A 21,950-nucleotide genomic window follows, 5' to 3' on the forward strand; every position below is an offset into this window, starting at 1 on the left:
TACCATTGAGAAGAAGAAAAAGGAAAAATGGTTTATCGATAAATCAAGTGGTTTTTACTGCCCTTCAATACCTCTGTTTTAAAGATAATAATAGAATCTGAAGTTTGGAATCAATCACTGGCAGGAAAGGATTTACTAGAAAGCTTAAAAAAAAAAATTTTTTTTTTTGTAAAACCTAAGCAAAATCATCAATCAAATTTTAGCTTTCGAAAACTTTTCTACTCTTGTTCTCCCCCCTCCCCCCCCCAAAAAAAAAAAAAAACTTTGCGTAATAGTAAATTCATTATTTTCCCTTTTATTATTATTATTGAATGAATGAATGAATGAATGAATGAATGAATTTTTTTTCGTAGCAAAGCTAAAAAGAAAAAGTTTCTTATAAAAATGGTTCGTTAGTATAATAAAACAATTTACATTAATTTAAGAAAAAAAAATAATAATAATAATTTGGATGATGATTGCGGCAATGATGATGATGATGATGATTAAGTTGAGAAAAAATTATTTTTATTTGAAAAAGAAAAATAAATTTAATTTAAATTTAAAGTGAGAAAAACTTTTTTTTTTTTATTCTCACATTTAAGAAATGGCCTTTTTCTCTTTTCCTCTCCCTCCTCCCTCTCCCATCAAAAAAAAATAAGAAAGTTAAATGGGTATCATTTGCAATATGGCGGAAAATTTTTTTTTTTTAAGGTTTTCGAAAAATTAGTAAAAGTCGAAGAAGGAAAAAAAAAACTTAAGGGAACCAGTGAGGCAAATAACAGTAAAAGTAATTTAAGACATATGGTGCGGAAAATTAAATTTTCTGATAAAATGTCATTTCCCGATTTTTTTTTACAAAAAGTAACAATTTTTATTTTGTACAGATTTTTATTAAAAAAAAAAAACAGGAAAAAAAGGGAAAAAAAGGGAAAAAAGAGGAAAAAAGCGGTAAAATCCGACATTGTTGTAAACTTAAAAAAAATTCACGTAATAAATAATTCAAAAACTTTTTACACACACATATACAAAAATTGAAATAAATTCATTCACACGTACTTTATTTTATTTTTTTTGTTGTTGTTGCAAAGTCAAAATGTTTTCCGATAGAAATAATAACGTTTTTTCCTTTTTAAACCCACACCCCCCCACTTCCTCTCCCTTCCCCACACACCCACACACACACGCCCACACCCATTTATATATAAAAATAAATTTTTTTTTCCATGTTTTTAAAAAAAAAAAAAAAAAAAAGATGGCGCCGAAAACGAAACTCAGATTAATTAACAGGTAATTAATGACCGTGAATTCTTTTTTTTTTTTTTTTGTTATCTAAAGTCCGTTATATAAATTTTACGGGATTAAATTTTTATTATTATTATTATTATTACTATAAACGAATTATATAAAAATTTATTTGGATATTTATATACTGTATATATATATATATATATATATATGCACATGGTGTGCAAATAATAAATTAGCTCCAGTTTGACTCGGATTTCCAACCTAAAAAAACGAGGGGGAGGGGAGAGAAAGAGAGAGAGAGTCAAACAAATTTTATTTTCTGTCTCTCTTTTTCCCTTTTTCTCTCTCTCTCTCTCTTTTTCCTTTCATAATCATTTTTACCCGGTCGGATAATTTTGTTTTTTAGGATTAACCCAAATTTAATAATAATAATAATAATAATAATAATAATAATAATAATAATAATAATAATAATAATAATAATAATAATAATAATAATAACAAAAAAAGAAAAAAAATTGCGGTTGAAACAAAAAGGGGTGGGGTGGGGGTGGGGGTGGGGGTGGGTTTTTCGTTTGCGAGAAAAAGGACGACAAAATTCATTTTTTTTTTTTTTTTAATATGTAAAAGTATAAAAAAAAATATTAATGTGAATCCCAGCTTTGATAAATTTATACATTGGCGGTTTTATTATTAAAAAAAAAAAATAATAATAATAATATTAATAATAATAATAATATTTTGTTTTTTTTTTTAATATGTCAACAATCGTAATTTGTACGATAAATCAAAGAAACAACACAAACAAACAAGGATCTCAACCGTTAATTATTATTATTATTTATTTTCCGTTTATAAGAATGATAAAATGTAATTTTATCCGGTTATCATAATAATAATAATAATAATAATAATAATAATAATAATAATAATAATAATAATAATAATAATAATAATTTTTATTGTTTAAACAAATTGAAATTAATTTAAAATTTTAATTTTTTTTTTTTTTTTTTACATTCACTCAATTAAAGTTTATAAATTCAACAATAAACTAATTAAGTTTTTTTTTTTTTTTAAATAATAATAATAATAATGACGATCATGATGATGATGATGATGATGATGATGATTTCCCGAATATTTAAAAATTACTGATTTTTTATATCGAGTTAAACACAAATATGTACATAAATATAGATGAAAACATGAAAAAAAAAAATTTTTTTTTTTAATAAACTCAAGTTTTGAGTTTATATTTTATTATTATTATTATTATTTGTAATAATGAAACAATTTTGTTTTTTTTTTATTATAATTAATTTCTTTTTCGTAATAAAGTAAATATTTAATTTATTTTCGTTTGCTCGCACGTTCCAAATATAAAAATTATTAAAAAACATAATATGTTTTATGTTTTGTTTTTGTAAATGTATGTATATTCACAGTCGAATAAAGAAAATTATTATTAATTTTTCATGTTTTTTTTTTCCTCGACGTTTTTAATTTGAAAAAAAAAAAAATGTTTTCGTTTTTGTAAATAAATAAATAAATAAATAAATAATAATAATAATAATAATAATAATAATAATAATAATAATAATAATAATAATAATAATAACAGTTTTTTTTATCCTTCCCACGTTATTTTCATGTTTATGGTAATATTTTTTTACTTGTTTTAATATAAATAAATAAATCAATTTTATTAAATTTCCCGTCAGTTTCCTTTCAAAATCTCATTCAGATAAAATCTTTTAAAATTTTTTGTTTGTTTGTTTAAATAACCGATAGTAATTTGTGTCATCGATTCTTCTACCATTTTAAAAACATTTTTATCTCACGTTTAATAATGTTTTAATCTACAAAAATTAATTTAAATAATAATAATTGTTATACGTGATTAAAAAATGATTCCTTCGTATTATGTAATAGATATCAATTTTTGTTTTAAATAACGATTAATAATGATAATAATATAATAATTAAAGGGGATTTGATTTTTTTGGTAAAATCACACAAAAAATTACACCGAGGTTACTTTTCGAACGTTAATAATTAAAATTCCAAGGTTAATAAAATGAATGAATGAAAAAAAAAAATTTAAATCAAATCATATTAAACGTCTTAAAAATAAATAATAAAATAATGATAATAAATTTACTTACAATCATTTTGTGTTGTGTAAATTAATAATGTGTATTTAACAAGAAATCCATATATCATTCGTAATCGAATCTCTCGTTTTTACATCAATTTATTATCCGTTTTCTAAAGAACAAAAAAAAAAAAAAAAGAAAAGAAAAACAAATGAAAAAATAAATAATTTTATAAATAATAATAATAATAAAAAATTAATAATAATAATAATAATAATTTTTGCATTGCTTAGACGACCCCGAATAACAAATATAAATGCCAAGTGAATTCGATGTAGAGAGATGCAAACAAAAACGCTGGGAAAGCGTTACTAACGGACCAAAAAGAGACACTGGGACTGGATTCTGGAGTGATCTGAAATGAGGAGAGAGAGAGAGAGAAAAGAGGTAAATGAGGTAGCGGGGAAAAAGAGAAAGGAAGAGAGAGAGAGATGGAAAATAAGAGAAAAAAGGGTTCAGGCATTCGCTTTTAAAATATAACAGATGAGTTTTCCGCTTCAAAAAATTTTATTTATGGATAAATATAAATACGTGGGGAAATTTCTTTTTCTTTTTTTTTTTTTTTTTTTGTTACGGTGATTTCATTGACTTCCGACAGTTCAAAGTCTAAAACCTGTCACACGATTATTTTTATTTTTATTTAATGTCATATATATATATTTTTATCCATGAAAATTATTTTACTTTATTAAATTATTAAATTTTAAATCCATAAATAAAAGGATTTATGAAATAAAGGGGGAGGAGGGTGAAAGAATGTAAAAACAATAAAAATAAAATAAAAGGGCGTGTGTAATTGTTCGAATTTTTGATTTTCCTAAAACATTTTCATGAAAAACATAATTTCTAAATAAAATTTTACCCTTATAAAAAAAAGGCTGAACATTTAAAACTAAATTAACTTTTAAAATCTCATTATTATTTTTTTATGTAATTATCTATTTTTTAAAAATAACCGTTTTAATTAAATATTCTGAAATTAAATACACTGGAGACCTTTTTTTTTTCTTTTAGTGTGACTGTAATATTATAAAAATTAATAATAAATGAATACAATTTTCCTAAAAAATAAAAAAAAAAATTAAAAGATTAAAGAAAAATTAAAAATTGAATTTGAATTAAAAAATAAAGTTTATAAATAAAATGTTAATATTAAGAAATGTCAAGATTAGATTAAATTAAGAATATAAAATATATATATATGTATATATACAGAGGATTAAAATTACATTTAAAACTAAATTAAAAGAATTTCAATTTTGAATTTAAAAAATTCATTACAAGTGTCGTTTTACAGTTATTAATTATAACATTCACTATTAGAACAATTTTTTTTTTTTTATTAGTTAATAATTAATAATAAAAAATAAATTATTAATTGAAAATTTTGAAAAAACCCTTTGCTTGACTTTTTAATATGTTTATTAATATTCAAATGATTTAAAAATCAGTATATTATTTTTTAAAATATGTTATACATTATGAACACATAAATAATAAAGTTAATAATTAATTAAAGGTTATAAAATATTGAGGTTAAAATTATTTATTTAATATGCACTTGAAATTTTCAGTCATTACAACAACGACGCCAAAAACGGTTTTTAATGCCACGTCATTTCGCGCTCTTTCGTTATTTACTCTATGACCAATGAAGAGCATTTTTAATATACATATATATACCCTATACAATTATGAAAAATAGAAAAAATTCGGTAAAATCACTTTTATCCCTTAATCCTTCAACTTGTAAGTATGAAAAAAAATTTTTTTTTTTTTAAATTATTATTAAAAAGTATTATTATGTTTAAATAATAATTTCAATTAGTTTTAGATTCGAATTGGTCTGATTCACCGAGGTTGTCACAACAACTCTTAGCTTACTATAAATCCAAATCATTAAAGTTAGAAAAGGATTATGATGATCTCCTTAAAATTATTCAAGAAGTTAAACAAGTTTGTGATTTAACAAATGAACTTCAGTTGGAATTGAACTTGAGAACAGAAGAGGTTTCTAAACTTCAACAATTAATTGGTGATTTACAGGTATAAATAAATTGTTTTCATTTACTAATCTGATTTTGAATAAGTAAATTTTTATAAGTTTCAAAAAAAATTTTTTTTTTTTTATGTATAATTGTACAGGTACAACTCTTTAGGGAAAGAGAAGAAAATATAAGAATTAGTGCTGAAAATGATAATTTAAAAATACAAAATTTTGAAAATCAAAAAAAAATCAATATGCTTATGATGATCAATGGGATTACCGATAAAAAATACTATCATTTTATGACAAACGATTTTCAGGTAATGGTCAGTTTTAATCATAAAAATTTTTTGGTTGTACATTAATAAGTTATAACGAAATGTGTGTTCTTGCACTTTCAAAAAAGTAACTGAATTACATGATATGACAAATATAAAAATAAATAAGTTGAAATTAAGACAATAATGAATACAAATACATTTTATTAACCATGTGTTTGTTTTATTTTCCCTGTGTTAGGACAAGTTGGTATCGTCAAAGCTTCCCCCAAAGTTACAGAAATTAAAGGAGGAAAGGTATAAAAATTTAATAGAGGCTCTAGATAATCAAAATAAAACATCAGGAACAGGTGATTCTCAATTATCTGCTTTAAATGTAATAATTATTATGATTATTTTTACAAAATAACTTTTAACAAAAAAAAATTTACGCGATTTTTAAATTTCTAGAATGAATCGCAAGAATTTTATTTAAATAATCATGTGAAAATTTTAAAAGAAGAAGTTGAAGTTTTATTAAAGGAAAAAGACCTTCTCAATGAAGAGAGAAAAATTGAAAGACAAAGATTGCAAAAAGAACTTGATTTACTAGGTTCCAAATTTAAAGAGGTATGTTAAGAAGTTTTTTTTGCTTAAATTATGCGATAAACTCAATGAATACAAAGCAATTTAATGACTTCCTAAACTAACCAATTTTTTATTTTATTTTAGAGTCAAGATTTACTGTGTACAACAACTGAAAAATTAGTTTATTTAAAAAAAAAAAATGAAAAAAACGAAAGTGTTTGGATGGAAGAAAAAAATAAATGTTTAAAAATTATTCATTCGTTAAAACTCAGATTGGGAGATGAAATAACAGATATTTGGAGTTCTGAAAATTCTCATACCAGGCAAAGTCATAACCATAGTTTAATATGAGTAATTGTTAATAATAAATTAATTTGTGTTAATTATTGAATATTTAATAGATATCAAGATTCGAATGAAGGTTTAAAAGAAAAACAGATAGAAAAAAAACTGGCAGAACAATATCAGCAAAAAATAGTCGCACTAGAAAGTGAGGTCAATTCACTAAGAGAAAGAGCAAACACATGTCGTCAAATTTTTAGAGATAAAACAGAAAAAGTAAGTATCCTTTAATATGCTTAAATTTTTACTTTATCTCAATGTTATTTTAAAAATTCTAGATGACAGCACAAGTGGCATATCTTAAAAATAAATATGACGATTTGGATAGAAGAAGACTTTTGGAAGCTGAAGGTTTTCGAACAGACATTAAAATGTTGAATAAAAGACTACAAGAATTGGAAAAAAAATTAGTAAAGGTTGGTAGGTTTGATTTGTATTACTATTATATGAGTATGTTCTAAATTGTGTGAATTTTTTAGTCTGCTACTGAAATTCAAAAAAATGAGCAACAGCAACTTTTAGTAAGTGCAAGAAACACATTGTACAGAGCGAAACAATTGGAAAAGGAATTAGAATCTGTGAAAACTAAATTGTATTCACTTGAATCCAATCCAGAACAAAATTTATACTATTAAATGTGACTGACAATTACGACAGAATGACTTCAATCATCGACATTATTTAATGAAATACATACTCACACATGCATATGTGTGTGTAAAACAAATTTTGTGCTTTTATTTTTTTACAATTTAAAATTATTTTTTTATAATTATATTTATCATAAAAATAAAATTTTGTAAAAAAAAATAAATGACTTTTTTTTTACTTTTTCTATTCCTTAACTTTAAAAAAATGGTTGACATTTACTTTTGAAAAAGTAAATGTCATGTACTGGACCATAAAAATTTTATCAGAGATGAATAATTTTCCCTCAACTATTCAATATTTTATATTGATTTTTAATCAATTAATCACGTTAATGCAATAAAAAACTAGAAATTAATTTCATTAAATTAAAAGTAATATTACTATTTTAAGTTTGAATTGCACAAAATTTGAATTCATGAAATTATTATATTATGTAATCTATCTCTAAAAAATTATGCGAAAATGTTTAATATAAAATTTTGACCATTAAATAAACTTAAACGAAATCCCATTAAAATAAAATAAAGAGTAAATTTAAAATTATTACTTACAATTTTTTTTCAAATTTTATTGGGTGCCATGATGAAATTTTTGCACTTTGTCAGTTGGCCTACGCACACTTTTAAAAAATTTTTTACATTTACACCGACATTATTTAAGAAAAGCACAATTAATATTAATTCTGATGTTTTATCGTAATTATTCGACTACATAACACTTTTAGATATTCAAACTTTTTTTTTTTTTTTTAATAAAAACTGAAAAAAAAAACTGGCTACACGAAATCTTAACTAACTTCGAAGAACCGCGAAAACCGACTAAGACGTACCAATTATTTAATTTTGTTATGTTGCATGCCTGCATCAGATTTACCGACACTTTAAAATAAAAATGTGTAATTCTTAAATAACTGAAAATGGGAGAATTTAAAAAATTAAATTATCATATTTTTGGAAAAAAAGGAACAAAAAGCACACCCGACGTACTTTATTGGAAAAAACTAGGAGTAAGTTATTTAATGGTTTTTTATTAATTTTATAAAATTACATGTGCCCATTTATTAAAACATAACCTTCAATTTAATCTTGTTTTTATTTTTATTTTTTATTTTTTAAATGGGTTTTTTTATAGTTTTGTAATAAACTTTTTATTTTTCTATAGGTTCCAGCTTTTTTAAAAGAATTTGGCCCTGTAGATTATATTGATTTTTCACCAGTCGAACCACATTATTTCGCAGTTACCTCTTCTGTACGTGTTCAAGTATATAATCCAATAACTAGACTTTTACATAAAAATCTAAGTAGGTTTGAAAAAAGTGCGTTTGGAGGTTCGTTCAGAAAAGATGGGAAGTTATTATGTGCTGGAGGAGAAGAAAATGTTGTTAAATTATTCGACGTTTCGTCCAAATCATTATTAAGAATTTTCAGGGGACACAAAAAGTATATAAGAATTAATATGCGAATTGCACACATTTTTAAATTATTATTTTAATTAAATGTACTTTTTCTTTAATTTTTTCAAAGCCCAGTTCATCGAACATTTTTTACAACTGACAATACACATATAGTTAGTTTTTCCGATGATCAGTCGGTTACTATCTGGGATATACCGAGTGAAAAAGAATTAGTAAAATATTCTGAACACAGTGTGAGTATCAATTTTTTAAATTGTTTTACACCTAAAGAATAAAAAATTAAATATTTCAATTTAAAAACAAATAAATAAATAATTTATATTTAAATTTAAGGATTATGTGAGAGCAGGGGCTGTATCACCAATATCTCCAGATGTTGTTTTATCTGGTGGATATGATGGCTACATTAAAATGTATGACAAAAGACAAGAATCTATTATATTTAATTTAAATCATGGTTTTCCCGTAGAAAGTGTTATTTTTCTACCTACTGGTGGAATTTTTATATCATCAGGTGATTATAAAATTAATTTGAAATTATATAAAAAAAAGAAATTTAATTTGAATCAATTTGTGTAAAAAATAAATAAATAATCCAAATTTGGAGTAAATTTTTTCTCAACTTTTATAGGTGGAACGGAAATAAAAGTTTGGGATGCTTTTTGTGGAGGACGTTTGCTAGCTCGATTACATCATCATCATAAAACAGTGACTTGTTTATGTTTGGCATCGAAAGGAACTCGTCTTTTGTCTGGTGGTTTGGATAGGCATGTTAACATTTTTGATGTTTCAACATTTCAAAAAGTTCATTCTTTAGATTATCCTAATTCGATTTTAAGTTTGGGAATAAGCGTGAGTTACATTTAAACTTTTTTCTTATCATTTAACTTTAAACTTAATTTTAAAAAAATTTTTTTCCCCCGTTTTCCTTTTTAGAAAAATGACGAAACCATTGCGGTGGGAATGGTTGATGGTTTAGTTTCCGTATCCAGAAGGGAAACGGAAGTCAAATCCACGAATTTTCAAAAACGCCAGAAAAAATATAAATATACTTTAGATAATAAAATAGATAATATGAACATAACTAAACACACGGAAAAATTATCCAAATATGATACGCATTTAAAAAAATTTGAACATACGAAAGCGTTAAATGTCGTTTTGGCACCTTACGTCGTGAATAAAACTCCAGAGATTACGGTTGCAGTCCTTAAGGAATTACTTTACAGGAGAGTTCTTCACGCTGCCGTCGGAGGCTTCGAGAGTAAAACGATGATTCCCCTTTTGCGGTTTATAAATAAAAATATTGGAGATCAAAGATTTACCAAAGTACTCGTTGAAACGTTAAATGTTTTCCTAGGTAATTTCTTGAAAGAATTTCAATTACTCTAACTGTCTTATGTTTATCTTATCTATTTCAATTTCTTTTTTAGATGTTTACGAAGACGACGTTGGTCAATGCAAACCCACCGTCGCAACGTTGTTATTGAAATTGAACAAAAGAGTAACGGAAGAAATCGATCTCACGCAATCTTTGCTATGTTTAAAAGGCTGCATTCGTTTAATGAATTTTGCAGCCACGACAGATAGTGCCACGATTAATTTTGATATGCCTCCATCGATAAAACCATCCGAGAGTGCCAGAGATTTTGTTGTTAACGTTAGCTAATATAAACATTCATTATTTATAAGAATTTATTTTTAATTTACTCACAAATGATGTAATTTACGGCACTACGTTCCATGGTTGATATGTTTTTGGATCCGGTGTTGGAAACTGTAATAAAAATGTTTTGGTTACGTGACCAAAGTTAAAATAATTCATCATCAATGAATGAAAAAATGAGTTCTTGCCTTTTGTGTTATTCTATCCACGCAACTGGTTCTTATTCTGGCCGAGGTGGCTGGAGAATCAAATCTGAAATATCCTTCGATTCCCTCATCTTTTCTTGCAGAAGCAATAGCGTTTTTAATTGCAAAAAATACGGAAGATGCCAGGAAAAGAGGTGGTTCACCAACAGCCTGAAATAATTATATGCATTATATGCATTACTCGAGCATTGGACTACATTTAAAAAGTGTGCTTATAAAAGAGTTACCTTGGAAGAAAATACGGCTCTCGGATTAGGTGCCCCTCTAAGTAAGGAAACATTAAACTCTAATGGTATGTCTGCAAATCCTGGGATTTTATACATTCCCGGCCCTCTCGTGAAACTGGTACCCGTGGGAGAATAAATTAATTCTTCCAGAGTAAACAATCCCTGACCTTGAACAAAAGCTCCTTCAACTTGTCCGATATCAATGGCAGGATTTAAACTTTCTCCCAAATCCATTACAATGTCTGTTCTTAAAACCTATTTGAAAAATTCATAGTTATAATTAAAAGTACATTGGATTATATTTCGTTTAAGTAATAATCGTTACTGAACCTGATGATCTCCACTTAAACAATCAATTTCGACTGATGATGCTGCCACGCCATAGGTATAATAATTAAAAGCCCTTCCAGAATTTGTGTTGAAACTGTAACCTAACTCCGGAGTTCTGAAAATGGATTGTTAAAATAATATAAAAGTTTTATATAAAGGGAATTCACAGAAGATAAAAAAAAAAAATTACTTGTAATATCCTGTAGCGGAAAGTCCAATACGATTGTAATATGCTTTGCCAATGAGTTCTTTCCAGGATAGTCCAGGATTTGCTTCTTTCATCGGTTTCAGTCTTCTTATTATTTTATTACAAGCGTTCTGAAATATTTTCAATAAAACGTTATTAATATTAAAAACATTTTAAAGTGTATTATATAATTTAGAATATAAATTTACCAAAACTGCCATTCCGTTTAAATCAGAAGCGGCACTAGCAGCCGTAGGAGACGCGTTCGGGACTTTATCTGTTGCTGTTTCGCTTATGTATATCAAAGATGCATCTATACCGAGTGCTCTGCTAGCAACCTAAAAATATTGATCCCATATATTATTATTATTATTTCTTTTAAACCACCTTCATATTTAATTATACCTGGATCATTTTAGTATTTAATCCTTGTCCTATTTCTACACCACCGTGAGATAATAAAACGGAACCATCTTTATAAACGTGAACCAGTGCTCCTGCTTGATTAAGACTTACTTCAGTAAAAGCAATACCGAATTTCGTTGGTAAAATGCTAATCCCTCTTTTTTTGTAACGATGTTTTCTAGAATAAAATTCATATAATGTTATAATTTCAAAGATAAAGATTTATTAAATTCCATTCATTTTTTTTTTGTTCAATACTTGTTAAATTCTTCGATTTCTTTTAATCTTCTTTCGTAGTCGGAGCTTTTAAAACATTCTTCCCAACATCTTCTCGCAGTGCAATAATCGAGTAATTGATTATAATGAGTCACATCTCCTTCTCTGTATAAATTCAAATATCTGATCTGTGAAAGACAAAAAATGAATTAGATTTAAAATTCAAGTTATTATTATTGTCGTGAAAATGAATGTCTAACCTCGTGGTGAGGCATGTTTAAAACGCATGCCATTTCATCAATCATATGTTCTATAAAAATCATGCCCTGAGGTCCTCCAAATCCTCTAAAAGCAGTATTCGATGGTAAATTTGTTTTGCAAATGTATCCGTGAACTTCCATGTTGGGAACTTTATAAGTATTTTCGGCGTGAAACAAGGATCTATCCAAAACCTATGAAAAAAAAATTTTTTTGATTAATTTTTTCAGTTAAATTACTATATTAATTAATTAATTATTTTTTTTATTTAATTTATTATTAGTACAATAAAAACTTACTCCTGGTGTTAAATCCATACTGTATCCAGAATTACAATAAACGGTCATTTTAATAGCAATAATTTTTCCGTCTTTGTTAAATCCAAACTTATAACGAGCCAAAAATGGATGCCTTGTGCCACTCATGAGCATATCCTCGTCTCTATCAAGCATACAACGAACCGGTCGCCTCATTCTAAAATTAATATTTTGTTTTTTTGATTTATTAAGATCGATAATTTAAAATTTTCAAAAAAAATTCATTTTTTTTTAATCTAACCGATGTGCAATGAAAGCTAATGGCACTGCAACTACATTTGCTCGAGATTCTTTTCCTCCAAAACCTCCACCGATTCTTTTAACTCTTGTTCTTATTCTGTTGCAAGGAATATTCAGGACGTGTGCAGCCAATTTCTAATTTAAAAATTTATATATTAATACTTGTTTGGAATTAACAGTTATTAAAAATAGTAAATACCTGAATACCTGAATTTCGGCGGCATTTTGCGAAGAGCTAAAAATTTCAATTTCATCTTCTGTTGGTACGACAAGAGCGCAATGTGTTTCAAGGTAAAAGTGTTCTTGTCCTCCCATACGAATTTCACCTTCTCTTACAAAATCACAGGTTTTAAATGCATTTTCAGGATCACCCGATATAATTTTTTTCGGTTGACCAAAATATGAATTATGTTCGATAGCTTGCTAAAAATTAAATAAATTTTTTCATAAAAAAAAACCGTAAATAATTTAAGAATGATAATCTGAACAAAATGCAAATTTAAAAAGATGCGCTGATACATGTACGAAATAATAGAAAAAAGCTTATACCTCAATGGTAATTATTGCAGGGCTCAAATCTTCGTATTCAATTTTTACAAGTTTGGAAGCTCTTTGAGAAATCATTTGATTATCTGCAACAATGGCTCCAACAACTTGTCCTTGGCTGGTGACCTATTAAAATCAATTAAACAAACAATTAAATTTATTTTTTAAATTTTTTTCCCCTGAATTTTACTGCGTTAACACCTACCTCATCCGTATAAAAGACTTTTTCATCGTGAAAAATAGGACCCATCTCATTACTTCCTTCATCTAGATCGTTTGCACAGAAAAATGCATGAACTCCAGGCATGGCTAAAGCTTGACTCGTATCAATGTTTAATATTTTAGCATAAGGTCTCGTACTGAGGACAAAAGTGACATAAAGTTCATTTTCCACTCTTGGTATGTCATCACAATAAAGAGCTTCACCTAAATGTTTAAATTGCGATTTAATTAGGTATAAAACAGGTTTTTTAACGAATTTTAATTGTAACTCTTTTAACATATTGTTTCATACTCAAAAGCATACCTGTAGTTTGCTTAAACGCATTTACGTGAACTAAGGTTCGACCAACGGCATCAATCTTACTCTGAGTCTTCGGTACCTAAAAACAATTCAAATGAAATTTTTTTTTTGCTCTCTCACATATTTAAATTTATACAAAAAAAAGTATTCGTTCACAAACCACTTGAAAATATTGCGAGCTTTTTATGTCTTTCGAATGAAAACCTGATATTCCAGACAATAGTTTTTCGGGAACAGGTTTCACTTCTTTATATTTTTCACTTAGTTTATCTTGAACAAATAGATAAAATTTAAAAAACAAAGAAAGAGTTAGAGAGCGACGGTATGGTACATTTCCTCCCGGTGCATTTGGAGGCAACGGAAATTCTTCTACCAAAGAATTAAATGCATCTTCGACCATTTCATCATTCCATTCCCTAGGAAAAAAAAATATTATAGTTTAATAATTAAATTATATTTACTATTGTTAATCGCTTACTGAATATTTTACCTTCCGATCATTTTTTCTCTCGTTTTCATTGCTCTAGTCGTGCAGGGGGATACACCACCGTAAGCAATTAATAGATTTTTAATTATATGAGTGCCAGGTTCGAATTCCACGTTTGCTGCACAATTGACAATAGCAATATCATCATCTCTTCTTTTAGCTTGTTTGTAAGCATTAAAATATTGATTCTTAAAAAAAAAAAAAAAAAGGAAATTTATTTAATGTAAATAACGTTTTATGTAAATTTACAACACTTTAAAAAAATTACCTCGTGCGAATAGGGGAATAAAATAGCAGTGAGAACTTCTTCTGGTTTGACAACATTTCTTCTGTATCCCGTGAAAAACGTATGATCCATTTTTATTATTCTTGTAGAATCTATGCTTGTTAAATAAAGATTCACATCAGCAGCCATCAAAACGGGATTCATATCAGAAATTGGACTTCCTGTCATAAGATTTCCTCCTATCGCCTAATATAAATTATATTTTTACATACATAAATATTTGTAAATAAAAACTTTACTTCAAATTTGAGACAAAAATTTATCTTTCTTTTCAAATACTACACTTAAAAAATAATTAAAATCCTTTACCGAAACATTCCTAATTTGCTTTCCGGCGAACCAATGGAAAATATGGGTTGCAGCTTTAAAAATTCTAGTTTTATACTCTAAAATAAAAAATTAAATTTTAGCAAAAGATTTTTAAAAAAAAAGTAAGTCAAATAAAAAAAAAAGTACCTGGTTGAGTTGCAATTTCATGTTTTAAAACATCATTGATTTCGTTTAAGGTTACTGCAGCTCCAAATTTTATACCTTCTTCCAAGAAAACGATTTCCGTCATTTCCTTAACGTAAATGGGATTTATCAAAACAGGATATAAAAAATTTTTGAATTTCACTTCAACCCCTTAAATGAAAAAAAGAAAAAAAAACTTAATCGGTAATAAAGGATCAAAATTGTATTAATAAAAGGTTAGTTAAATATATATATGTACATACCAACTTCTGTGTTTCCATTAATAATTTTTGCGTTGGGAAATTTACTTTTCAACAGTAAAACATCCTTGAATGATGTTGGTCGAAACCATGTCGCACGAGGTCCTTTTATAACCAGAGTTTGTTCATCAAGAGTTGAATCTAACTGTATTTATTTAAATCATATATTAGAGTGATCAAAGTAAAAGGTTTTTTTTTTTTTTTTTTCAAAAAGTAATAATATTGATTTACCATAAGTTCAGGTGGAAAAATAGCCTCCTGAGATGGATGATAAGGAGCAAATTCATTGTAGTTGAATAAAATTTCTTCTGGATCCCTGTAAATGTTATTTCCCTTAAATTTGCAGCAATTTTTTCCCATGGCACAATTAGTTACTGGAAAACCTGTTTTAGAATTCATCATGGTTTCGTCCAGATCATTGTTTTTAATTTCATTATTGGTAATTTTAAGTTGACCGTTGGTTAATCCATTTACGTGACCGTTAACTTTTCCATTGACATATTCATTCACAGTTTCGCTTGCTTTTCCGTTAATATGTTCATGGACAAAACCGTTTGTTTTTCCATTTGCATGTCCATTGACAGTCCCATTCATTTTTTCACTGGTATGTTCATTTGCGTGACCGTTGACTTTTCCGTTTGCATATCCATTAACTCTTCCGTTTACTTTTCCGTTGGCATGTCCATTGACAGTCCCATTCTCATGTCCATTGACTTTCCCATTCTCATGTCCATTGACTTTCCCATTCTCATGTCCATTGACATTCCCATTCGCATGTCCATTGGTGTACCCATTGACAGTTCCGTTCACTTTTCCATTAGTGAGTTCATCGACAAAACCGTTTGATTTTCCGTTTACATGCTCATTGGTGTGTTTACTGTCAGTTCCGTTGGCATACCCGTTACCAGTACCATTTGATATTCCATTGACAGTTTTTTTAGCTTCTCCGTTGGCATTTCCATTAATGTAATCGTGGCCTTTTTCGTTCCTTTGCCCATTAATGTGACCATTTTCTTTTCCATGGGTGTGACTATTTTCTTTCTCATTAGTATTTCCATTCAATTTATTTTTCGCGTCTTCATTTTTTTTTACATCAATTGTGGTTTCTTCATTAGTTTTTCCATTGAGGAGTTTATTGGTGCGGTCCTTCTTTATAGTTTTCGGTTTTGATTTATTCTCAATTATTTCATCTCGTTCCTCAGGAGTATCATTTTTAACTCCATTTGAAAAATTTTTCTGACTGGAGTTGTTCGTATTCTTGTCATTGATATCATTTCGATTCTTATCATTAACATCCTTGTTCTTTTCATTCATGTTTTCTTCATTATTTGCGTGGTTGTTAGTAGAATGAGTTTCTTTTGAATTTGTACATAAATTTTTGTTTTTAATTTCATCAGCATCGGTTACATCATCTTTTTTAATGAAACCATCTTTGTTGTTCGTTTTATTCTTAATTTCTTCTTCCTTGTTAAACATGTTCCAACGCATTCCCTTAGCCATTTGTTCTTGTTCCCATTCCTCAGTAAACGTTCTCAAACCTTCTATAATTGGTCGGTAGCCAGTGCATCGACACAAATTTCCTGTAAAAGAATTTTTTCGCATTATTTACATGAAAAACTTTAATTAAAACGAAAATTATTTAAACGAAATGGCAATAATTTTATATTTCAATCATCACCTTGAAAAGCAATTTCCATGTCCAGCAATTTAGGCTTAGGATTTTGTCTCAGCAAAGCATACATTGACATAACTATTCCAGGAGTGCAAAATCCACATTGGGAACCATGAGCTTTAGCTAATCTTTCTTGAATGGGATGCAATTTTGTTCTTGTACTCCCTATACCTTCTACAGTAGTAACGGCACATCCGTGAACCGAACATATTGGAGCTAGGCAAGCGTTGACAGCCAAGTGACTAGAATGCAACTTAAGGAAAGTAAATTTAATAATGCATAAAAATAATTTATGAAAAATAAATAAATTAAAAAAGGATACATTATTTTCTTTTTCTTTCTGTTGTACCGTGATACCATAACGGTACAGGCTCCACATCCTCCCTCAGCACATCCAAGTTTTGTTCCACATAATCTTACTGTTTTCAAGAGTTAAAGAATAACAATGTACTTTTATAATAATTATAAATTTCTTTTTTTTTTTAAAAGTTATTTTGCATTTTCATCAAGGCACATTCTTATTTATTTAAGTTAATTATTAAAAATCATATTACATATGTGCTAATAACATAAACTTTTTATTCAGTGCTGATAAAAAAAAAAAAAAATGGAAATAAATGCAAAGTGTACAAAAATAATAGAAAAGGATACATTTATTTCTCAAATAGTACAACAGTGTCCATTCAGGATCCACATCATTGTCGATGACCTGTAACATAAAACCCATTATAATATAAACTTTGACATTTAAGTAGATTTAACATGAAGAAAAATACAAAAATAATAATAATAATAATAAAGATGTAAAATTTATCTTGTGTGCGTATTTAAAAAAAAAAAAAAAAAAAAAAAAAACACGGAAAATTTTGATTATTGAGATGGATCAAAGATATAAAAATTCTATATAATCAATAAATTTATATCAGTTATTATGAATTTTATATATATATATATGAATTTTTTAATAAACTTATGTATATATATATGATGATAATGATGAATAAATTTTTAATTGATTAAATATTGTAATAAAAATTCTCATCCAAGTTGATCTCTGTAAGTAATTGAAAGTTCAGGGTCAAAAAATATTTTTTTTTTTTTTTTTATTAAATATATAAAAAAAAAACAATTAAGATAATTTTCTTTGGACAAATATTCCTTATCCTGGCATTTTAATAAAAAAAAAAAAAAATTTTATATAATTTTTAAACGTTGTAATTATTTTAATTAAGTTTCATACGTAACTGTATTTTTCCAAGATGGTCCAGATTTTTATTATTATCAATTATTTTACGTAATTATAAAATACAGATATGATTTTTCGTGTTGATTTTCACACGTTTTTAAAGGTTATCTTTTTCGTTCATACGTAATTTATTTATTAATTTTTTTGCACCATTTATCTAAATTAAAATAATAACTCGAATGCAAAATTCGTTCATCAGATTCTGAACAGATGAGATTTGTAAAGTATTCCATGCCTTAAATTTAAGTATTTAGTGTGTGGCTTTACATAAAATTATCATTTTTTAGCCATTTATAAAAATTTTTACAATTTTCAAAACCTTATGTTACAGTTAAAATGTTCTGCTTTTGTTAAACCTTTCTAAAAAATTAATTTGTACCACAATAACTGTCAAAAATTTTATTATTATTTTATAAGATAAATTTAAAATTTTTGTTATTTTTTAAAAGTGGAAAACTTTAAAGTTTTTAGTCAAGTTTTAATAAAATGTTGTTATTATGAAATTATTTATAAGTTAAAACAAACACAAATTAATAATAATGTAAACAAGTTATTTACAGATAAAAATTTTCTGATGACTTGAACATCAAAAAAATTTTTATTAGGCTCACGTCGCATATATAAAATGTATTATTATTATTATTATTATCATTCATTGTAACTTGACTGCCCTTTAAATTGAAAATTGTATTGATTATATAGACACTATAATAAAATTAAATCTTTTTCTAGACAAGTTCTTCATACTTATATATGATTTAAAATTTTCAGCAGATTTTGTTTTGTCTTTGGTCCCTCACTCAAGTCTTTGTTTTTATTATCAGGCAAAACAAAGTTTTATCAATGAGCCCCCAGTTTTTTATGAAACTAGAGGAATTGTCACAAAGAATAAATTTTGGAACTCAAACAAAAGAATAAAGCTTACAAAAATACAATCTTAATAAAAAAAAAAGAAAATATTTAACAAGTTTAAAATAGTATCAATTCTTGTTTAAAAAAATTTTAAAAGCCATTTTTGTTAAATATTTTTTTTTTTTTTGTTCACAATCAATAAAGTTCATTTCGGTCAATATTTTTATTATACTTAAAAGTCAATAGTTAATAATTATAATAAAATATTTTAATACTTAAAAAAAAATCAATAGCCTTCGAATACAAGGCACTAATTAAAATTTGTCGCAGTTTCTGTACAACTGCAAAATCACACAACAATTGATTGGTTATTGATTTTCTCCAATTAAAATTTTTTTTATTACGATCTACATTGACAACTAATAACCTTATGTAATAAAAAAAAGGTTACAATTAATTATTTTTATTATTAAATCTCGAGTCGTTTGTTTTTCACGCCTTATAAAAATTTTTTTTTTTTTCATAAAGTTATCATTATTATTACTTTCTACGTCATTTATACGTTTTAAAATATAACGAACATAATAATAATAATATTTTTTACGCAATAAAATTTTAAAAAAATTATGTTTTGATAAAAAGACAACATAATATTATTATTAAAAGGAAAACGCCAATCAAAAAATTGTTACATAACACATATATAAAGGGGTGATGGTGATAGTAGATGATAATGATAAAATATTTTTATAAAAAAAATTAATAACTATTAATATTTTTTTCTTCTCACACATATATGTAAATCATTGAAATTTATTTATTCCCATATTTTAATAAATAAATAAATTTTTGTTCTTTCAAATCTTAAAGAGGTTAATTATGGACACCATGAAACACAATTTCATTTTTTCCACATCTATTAATAATTTAAAATAATAATAATAATTATTTATGTTAATCTTTCTCTTCTCATACTTTAATAATTAAAGAAATTATTTATTGAAACATATAATAATGATTTTTTTTACTATTAAAGTTTCTCTCAATCAAATAATAAGTATTGTTTAAATAAAAGAAATTAAAATGAATGAAATTATTATTACAATTAAGCAAAATTTATTAATAATAATGATAATTTCTTATTAAATTTTAGGTTTGATTATTAACAAAGAGATAAATTAGTTTAGTTAATGTAACTAAATTAGTTATTTAAAATATTTCATATTATCTCTCTCTCTCTCCCCTTTTTCCCATTAACAAAAAATATCAATGTTGATTCCCTTTCTAATATTGTTTCCACCATATTTTAAAATTTAATAAAAATAATAATAATGAAACTAAATAAATACAAAATAAAACAAACAAATTTTTGAAACAAGATAATAATAATAATAATAATAAATTTTATATTGAAATATATAAATGAAGTTAATTGTTCTGATGTTCTGAAACAAATAAAATGATTTTCTGTCCGTTGCATGTTTTTATTTGTTTTTTCTTATCAATCCATTAAAAAATATTTTTAATATTATTGGTTTGTTAATATTTTTTTTGTTTATTGCTGACAAAATTTCAATGTTTTAAAAAAACAATTTCACATAAAAAATTTAACGTTTTATTTTTTTTTTATTAAATAAATAATATGTGGAATAACTTATTAATTTATTTTAGTTTTTTCTAAACCATTGAATGCTATTACTTGCATGCAACGGTTTAAAACAGATACAAATCCAAATACATAATAATAATAATTCATTAAACTTTGAGGAGACCAAAAAAAAAAAAAAAAAAAATTCATGTTAACAAAAAACCAAAATGGCTGACAAAAATTTGAAATTTCAATTTTATTTTTTGATAATTATTCACAGTGCTCAAATTCAATTGATAAAAAGTTTACTTTTATACATTTCAATAAGTTTAAATAAGTTTTTTTTTGGTAAAAATAAGTTTTGATTTGTCAAATTATGTTAACAATTGAAAATGTTGAATTTTTTCATTTGAAAACATTTCATGGTACCAACCAATATTAATAATATAATATAATTGTATGTGAATAATAATATAATGTTTGATGAATATGCCTTCTAATAAATTACTTAAAACTATTGCATAAAAATAATAATAATAATAATAATGAATTTTGACATTTTCAATGTGCATGATATTGGCATTTTTCCTTTTTTTAAATAAAATTATTTAAAACTTACCCTTTTACGTTTAACCCGTTTTAAAAGTTTTCCTCCGTCATTCCAATTTAAGAAAAATAATAAAAGTTTTCCTAATTTTCACATAATTAACATTTTTTTCCCTATAAAACGCACAAGCATTTTATTAAGACTTATGAAAGCATAAAAAATCTAAATAGAATTTACAAGGCGGTTTTTACTTACGAGAATCGTTCGATACTCGAATAACCGGTAATCGTTTCTTGTTGATGACGTCACAACTCAACATCTAGAAAACAAATCTAAATCTTAACGTTCAATTGTTACACTACCTTAGATGAGTTTAAGTGTTTTAAACGTTTAATTAAATACATTTAAAAATTTAAATTTGATTTCAAATCAAATATAAAAAGGTAATAAAACGTTTTATTTTTTATTTTTTATTTTATTATTAATAAATTCACGAATAGATTTATTTTTTTATTTTTTAAAAAAAAAAAAAAAAAGAAAAGTTCTCATTTTCTGTGAGTCGATTTTTAAAAATTGTAAGTACATGTTACCCTCAAGTTTATTCCAGAGGGAAATTTGTTTATAATTTTTTTGTTTAAACTTTTTAATGTTATTTATATATATTTTTTAATGAAAACAATTATTAAATTAAGTTACAAAAACTTATTATTATTGGAATAATTTAATTACAATCTCTATTAGTGAAATTATTCATTCATTTATATAACTTGGGAAAAAAATTAGTGCATGAAAAATTTATGTAAATAAAAT

General features: G+C 25.5%; 3 protein-coding genes across 3 annotated transcripts; 2 read left to right on the plus strand and 1 right to left on the minus strand.

The window, feature by feature from the left end:
• Window positions 1–5,083: 5,083 nt before the first annotated feature.
• On the plus strand, window positions 5,084–7,198 carry Phum_PHUM299070 (coiled-coil domain-containing protein, putative; the record flags this gene model as incomplete). Its single annotated transcript, XM_002427104.1, has 9 exons — window positions 5,084–5,138; window positions 5,218–5,435; window positions 5,535–5,696; window positions 5,896–6,030; window positions 6,105–6,263; window positions 6,366–6,549; window positions 6,631–6,779; window positions 6,842–6,979; window positions 7,043–7,198. 9 exons carry the CDS (start codon window positions 5,084–5,086, stop codon window positions 7,196–7,198), a joined length of 1,356 nt encoding a protein of 451 aa, XP_002427149.1.
• A 932-nt stretch (window positions 7,199–8,130) lies between these two features.
• Window positions 8,131–10,297, plus strand: Phum_PHUM299080 (uncharacterized protein; the record flags this gene model as incomplete). Its single annotated transcript, XM_002427105.1, has 7 exons — window positions 8,131–8,220; window positions 8,376–8,653; window positions 8,738–8,861; window positions 8,962–9,142; window positions 9,260–9,480; window positions 9,565–9,988; window positions 10,062–10,297. 7 exons carry the CDS (start codon window positions 8,131–8,133, stop codon window positions 10,295–10,297), a joined length of 1,554 nt encoding a protein of 517 aa, XP_002427150.1.
• A 158-nt stretch (window positions 10,298–10,455) lies between these two features.
• On the minus strand, window positions 10,456–17,634 carry Phum_PHUM299090 (xanthine dehydrogenase, putative; the record flags this gene model as incomplete). The annotated part of the gene is made up of 25 exons (XM_002427106.1): window positions 10,456–10,650; window positions 10,728–10,982; window positions 11,058–11,172; window positions 11,248–11,375; window positions 11,454–11,582; window positions 11,650–11,827; window positions 11,908–12,053; window positions 12,126–12,317; window positions 12,423–12,597; window positions 12,682–12,815; window positions 12,888–13,103; window positions 13,230–13,352; window positions 13,432–13,652; window positions 13,753–13,828; window positions 13,910–14,165; window positions 14,240–14,424; window positions 14,505–14,708; window positions 14,832–14,908; window positions 14,979–15,146; window positions 15,239–15,380; window positions 15,467–15,618; window positions 16,720–16,815; window positions 16,914–17,149; window positions 17,230–17,326; window positions 17,559–17,634. 25 exons carry the CDS (start codon window positions 17,632–17,634, stop codon window positions 10,456–10,458), a joined length of 3,972 nt encoding a protein of 1,323 aa, XP_002427151.1.
• Window positions 17,635–21,950: the final 4,316 nt, after the last annotated feature.

Source organism: Pediculus humanus, genomic scaffold (genome assembly GCF_000006295.1).
Source record: "Pediculus humanus corporis 1103172107682 genomic scaffold, whole genome shotgun sequence".
Taxonomy (NCBI): domain Eukaryota; kingdom Metazoa; phylum Arthropoda; class Insecta; order Psocodea; family Pediculidae; genus Pediculus; species Pediculus humanus.